This window comes from Psittacula echo, assembly GCF_963264785.1.
Source record: "Psittacula echo genome assembly, chromosome: 2".
Classification (NCBI taxonomy): domain Eukaryota; kingdom Metazoa; phylum Chordata; class Aves; order Psittaciformes; family Psittacidae; genus Psittacula; species Psittacula echo.
The window spans coordinates 53,879,788-53,885,787 of record NC_137737.1 but is presented as its reverse complement, the minus strand read 5'-3'; the positions used below and the strand labels follow the sequence as shown (position 1 = coordinate 53,885,787).

Sequence of the window (6,000 nt, the reverse complement as noted above, 5' to 3'; positions counted from 1 at the left end):
GACTTTCACATTCAAATACAGTGTCTCGTTTAGCACAATACTTCCTTTGACAGTGATGGGCAACAGTGATGACATATTGCTGTATTTTGACATAAGGCACTATGATATGAATATGCCATACACTTGCCTTATGTCACATATATCCATTGCTGACCAGTGACTTCTGTCAAATACAAAACAAAAAAGTTTCAGAATACAGTGCATTTTAATGAAGGACATCATGTGAAGTCTTCCAGCAAATGTTTTGAAGACGTTTTGAAATACAAGCCTACATTTTAACATAAGCTTTTGTCATGCTGCTTTTTTTTGCGACATCACTGAGGGGAATAGACTCATCATCCATCACTAAGTCCCAATACACATTCTCAACCATCCTGCTCTGTTCTATTGCAGTCACTGTTCTTGAGACAAACTTGACCCAGAAACTTTGTTCAATTTCTCCTACAAACGTGCGTACATTCACCGCAGTCATTCACTTTCAGGCTCCTTTTGTTTGGCACCTGTTAACAGAAGAGGAAAGCACGTGTAATTTCTTTATGCACATAGCACTTGGCTTCTGGAAAAGCACTGCTTGTTCTGAATGCTGGAGCCTTGCCTAACCACAGCACCAGAACCTTTATACTGGATACCATTTATAAAGAAGATACTGCAGGATTGCTAAATGCTAATGTAAAGCATAGTGAGGAAGGCATCAAGACCATTATTGCATCTAACTTCACTGGCAAGTCTAAGTAACTTCTGGCAAGGTACTAATAGTAGCTTGCAGGATTCTCCCCAGCACAAGAATGTATTTTAAAAACCTTCAACCAAAAAGCCACAGCCCAGACCTGTCCATCAGCTTAGAAGCCAAGCTTAATCTTCATAATAGCCTCAAAAATTCAACTCCTGCTTGAGAACAAGCTATGTAAGAATTAAGTTTAGCTACACTGTGTTGATGGACCTATTTTTCCTGGCTCAGAGGCAGATTCTGCTTACAGTAGGGATCTGAGAGACCTGTTCAGCAGGACTGCACAGCACCTTGCTACTTCTCCAAGTACTCAAAACAGCCACATGCTGGGCAATGACTGAACCATATTGTGAGTCTGGCTTGAGCATCCAGCTCTAGAGAGCAAAGACCTCTTGCCAGCAACCTGGAGTTACTACTTGTATATCAAACACTGAAATACTTGTTAAATACATCCCATTTTTACATCACAACCGATACTCCCCCCAACCCAACCCTCCAGACTTTACAAACTAGATCTACACCACAGACATCCTCACCCTTACTTCATGAGACAAATTCCAACCTAAATTGTCCGTGGAACTGCAATCTAATGCCCAGCTCTTCCTAAAGATGCCTTCCCTCACTTTAGCTTTCCAATGGCATATTCCTGCCTTCTGTTGCTCTAACCCCTGTACTCAGTACTAAACTCATCTGTGAGCCAGTTTTGCATGCCAAACAGACAAAACTCTGCAGTTTTTGCTGGCTCAATTGTCTGCTAGATCAATGATTTAAAGCAGCTCATAGAGGGATCTCCTGAGTGTGGGTGCTGCCACACACTAAATGCCAGAAGCACACGGCCCAGAGTATGGGAGCAGAAACTACACATTTTAGTAAGAGAGCACTGTTATATCAGCTCATGGAGTTACAACTTAAGTCCAGGTAATTCCAGTATAACAAAGCTCTTGGTTTGTCAGTGTCCAGATTTATCTTTTCTGTCTAAACTCTGCTCTATTAACAGCACTATTCTACTCTCCTTGGATCCTTCTACCCTCTAGACATGAGGCAAACTACCTCCTCTGCCTGGACAGGCACATCTTGACGCCTCTCTCTTAGGAGGGACATACACTCCTCCATTATCTTTCTAGGCAATGAGCCCATTTGACCCAGGCCTTTTGACTGATTTCTCAATCTGATCCATACCTTCCACAGAGAGCTGGGTTTCCTGCTCCTCCAGGTCATTAAAAGGAATCAGGTGCACTGACACAATACCTCTGGCAGTATATTGATCACTTTCTTTCAGGGTAGGAATCTTACTATTTCAAAAAGCTGTATTAACTTTTCTTAAATCTACAGAGGAGAAACACTTTTACATTACGTTATCTATCAGTGCAAGTAAGAGGTCCCAGTTAAGATCATATTTAGTTTTTTTGAAGTACATATCCAGTTCCATTCATTAGTCAGTTTTGAGTTTGGGTTGTTTGGGTTTCTTTTGAGGCAAAACTGTAATCCCAAAGACATAATTTTTGCCTTCCTCACAAAGCCAAAAGAGGGCTTTGCTTTAGTTATTGTGACACTGAAGCCACGTATGTGGTCTCAGTCAAGTTACAACTAGGAACATTAAGCAGGTTAGTAACTTGGGCAAAACTTGAAAGAAAAAAATATCCAAATCCAATCCCAAACCAACCCCCCTCAACCAACCAGCATAAAAGTAGCAGAAATAAACCCACTATTGGACTTCCTTGTTAAAATGAACCTGATCATGGTTAGTAATACACTAGAGATTTATACTGGCATAATTCTGGTGGCCTGAGGTGCTATTTCCGATACAGATGTGCTAACCAAACCCCACAGCATAGCTGGACAACTGCAGGTCTCCAAGGAGGTGGGCTTGCAGAGCTAGTGGAAAGCACAGCCCTGTCCACACTAGGAGCACTTGGCCAGAGTACCAAAACTCAGGAAGGTGGAGAAGGCACCCTGTTGTAGATGTTGTCTATTCAACTTCATCCTGTTTTTCCTGTTAAAACATTAATCAAGACCTTTTTCCTAAAAGGATACATGAACAGTAATGACATTCATGAAGCTTCTGCATGCATTTCTCAGGGAACGAAAGTCTGACAATATTTTATCAGCTTTTTTCTGAAGAGAAATAAATACTGTATTTAAGAACTATGACTAACTAGATATAAAGTTGAAAATCAAAAGTTTCTTACTGTCAAATACATTAAAACCAGCAAGGTGCACACACTACCAAATGACTTATGGCAAAAGACAGAAGGCAATGTTCATACCTGCAGGTGTGAGTACCAAAGCTTGTAGAATGTCAGAAAGGGAGATGATACCCACAATGCTATCTGCTTCATTCACTACCACCAAACGATGAACCTGCCAGCAGGGAAAATATTTTAAGAGATATTTGCCTTATTTAGAGTAACAGCTGAAGCAAAGAAAAACAACAATAAATCTCAAAGTAATGCAGTATGAAGACAAGTAGAAAAAACCAAATGGTTCAAAAACCTTAGCAATACCAATCTTACCCAGCAATACAAACAAGCTTGCCCTACATAAATGAAAATGAGTGCATGTTTAAAAACCACACAGCTATCTGACACAGCAACAAAATCAGATTTGAAGTGACAGGTAAGCCAAGATCTAGGTCTTTAAAATACTTCTGCTCTCAAAAATTGTCACTCACAGCAAACACTTTTCCCCAACCTAGAGACTCTGCCCAACTTCACCTGTGATCTCAAAAAGTAAGATGCAGGAATAAAATGAGGCTTCCTTCTGAAAAATACTTTCTCAGAGTGGTAGAACACTAAGATTTGTTGTATCTTGACAGTCTAAGTTGGTTTTAGCTTAATTTTTCTTTAGGGCTACGTGACAGAAAGTGTTTAAGACAAAAAAATGATTCAGTTTATCTATGGAAGTTCACTGGAGAGTTAAACACAAGGACACAACTGGGAAGATTTATCAAAACTAAGCCTGTATTGTCACATAATGATCTTATCCTTACAAACCTATTCCATGAAACATTTTATACTAGAAAACTTTAGTCCTAGCTGTAGGGAAAGTAGGTGAGTATTCCTATATCCTGAGCAAGACTCATTGACAAAAGCAGGCTACAGCAGTGAAAGATAACTGCAGAACCAGGAAAGTGTTTTAACGTCATGCCTGGCACCAGAGCCTGGTGCAAGTGGGCAGAGTTGTATAACCTAAACATCAAAGCTGAACCAGCTCATAAGCAAGGGCTCCTAAAAAGGGTGTTTGTCCAAAGCTGAGAGCCTACTATGTGTTTACTTTTTACCTAAGTGAATTCTCTCTTCACAATTAAGTTCAAATATTCAGCTATAAGGGTAAAAAGAACATTTCTCATCTTCTCACAGAGGTGACAGCAAGAAAAATGCACCAGTCTCGATTTAATAGGTATGTTAATTTATGGTTGAGGTCAATCACTTTTTCTGCTAATCAGATACAAGAAAAGAGAAGCTTTGAATTATTTGCACAGTCATACTCACCTGACGCTGGAAGGAAAGAAAAGAGGTGGGAACAGAGAGAAAAATACTGCTGCATTTTCTTTTTGATTAAAAAAAGAAACAGTGATTTTTTAGACATGGTTATTAAGTTTTGTGTATGTACATATTTAATAACTTTATTCTTCTGTCAGTGTAATGAATTAAAGAAAAATGGACAGTGTATTTGTTTCATTTCCAGTAAGATAAAGCACTTGTCTGGCAGATAAATATAGCTTGTGGTTTTGACTGACTCATTTTTACATATAATCTCGCTATGTTTAGACTGAACCAAAGGGTAGGAGTTGTTCTTAAAACCAAATGTCTACCACCTCTTAACATAGCAACAAAATTACCTAAAATTATTCCATTTCAGGCAGAAGCTCAAGCTAATGCAGAAAGTTACAAGCAGAAATTGCTTAATGGAGGTTCTAAGGGGTTATTAACAAAGTGGAAGTTTCACTTGTATCACGTACATGCATGGTTACAGCTCTGAAGCTGGGAAAAAATAATCTTGTAATTGAAAAAGTTAAAGCATTTAATTGGAGTTGATCACACTTTAAAAACAACTGAAGCTGGTAATACTGATTTTCTTCTGTAAAGAGACATAACAGGGGAGGAAGACCTACATACTCCTTCACCTCTGTGTATAAGATTCCAGTACTAACAAACAAGACAAACAGTACCAAAAGCATAGAAAACGCTCACCGATAAATCATTTATGAGAGCAGTTAGTGAAGGCTTCTTCACAAGAATTTATTTTCTGGTCCTGTTTCACTCCTAAGAGTGTTGCAGGATTCCATGTGCATTAACTAGTTGTACCCATTAAATTTCCTGAACCATAGGCCAATCAATCTAGCTACAGGAATTGTCTGCAAAACTCATGGCAGGCTTGGAAGAAACGCAATTCTTTCAAGAAATCTTTGCATTCAGTTCAGTTATGTCATAAAACAGAAATGCAAATAACTGAGTATTATTACAGATGTACCGTACAATACTTTGCACATCTCTGTAAGCACCTATAATTTAAGTCTATAAAGCAAACTGATACCCAAAACATGTAGTTATGCAAAAATACTTTCAACAAGTAACAAAAATAACTTAGAAAGGATAGATCTGTATTATTTATTAGTTTTGTAATACAACTTTTAACTTACAGTGAAGGGAAAAATAAAAAGCCAACTCACCTCAGCTTTCACTATTCTATCCACAATGGTCTCCAGTGTTTCCAGCATACTACACTTTACAACACCTTCAAAATACTGAGAACGGTGCTGTAGGGCTTGCGTCACCGTGATATCTAGGTTATTATATGTTTTTTCAGCAGCAAGATTCTGGAAAAGCAAAACAACAAGGCACATAACACATCTCAGTAATAAAGTACTCACCAGAGTAAATATTTTGGCATCAAGTAGATACACATTTCTGGTGCAAATTGAGTCTATTCCAAGTCACATATTAAACAAAGCAATTGCTCTTCAGCTTCATTTTCTGAGAACAGTCAAGCATGCAATTATGTTAACCCACTGTGTCATACAGCATTTAACTGATAAAACTGGTGACATATATTAGGCCAGTGAAAATCTCCTTACTTTGCTGTCTGATATTTGGCTTGATGTCACTCATCCTGCTTTTGCCATGAGTAGAAAATGTAAAGATGAAGTTCCACAGATTTCAGAATATAAAGTATATACTTTTAAGAATATACTTTTTTGTTGTTGTTTTTCCATAGGATAGGGGAGAACACCAACTGCTCTGGCCACCATCCATGATCTCAGTAGATCTCAG

At 38.4% G+C, this 6,000-nt stretch overlaps 1 protein-coding gene across 4 annotated transcripts in view; it reads right to left on the bottom strand.

Moving 5' to 3' along the window:
- PRKAG2 (protein kinase AMP-activated non-catalytic subunit gamma 2) overlaps positions 1-6,000 on the bottom strand; it is a gene marked incomplete at its 5' end in the record, with an annotated part of 225,434 nt that continues 219,434 nt past the window's right edge. For all 4 annotated transcript variants that reach the window (XM_080611091.1, XM_080611092.1, XM_080611093.1 and 1 more), the window contains 3 exons: positions 1-500; positions 2,995-3,088; positions 5,400-5,546. In XM_080611091.1, coding sequence (XP_080467217.1) covers positions 469-500; positions 2,995-3,088; positions 5,400-5,546 — 273 coding nt within the window. In that variant the 3' untranslated portion in view covers positions 1-468. The remainder of the gene's footprint in view (positions 501-2,994; positions 3,089-5,399; positions 5,547-6,000) is intronic.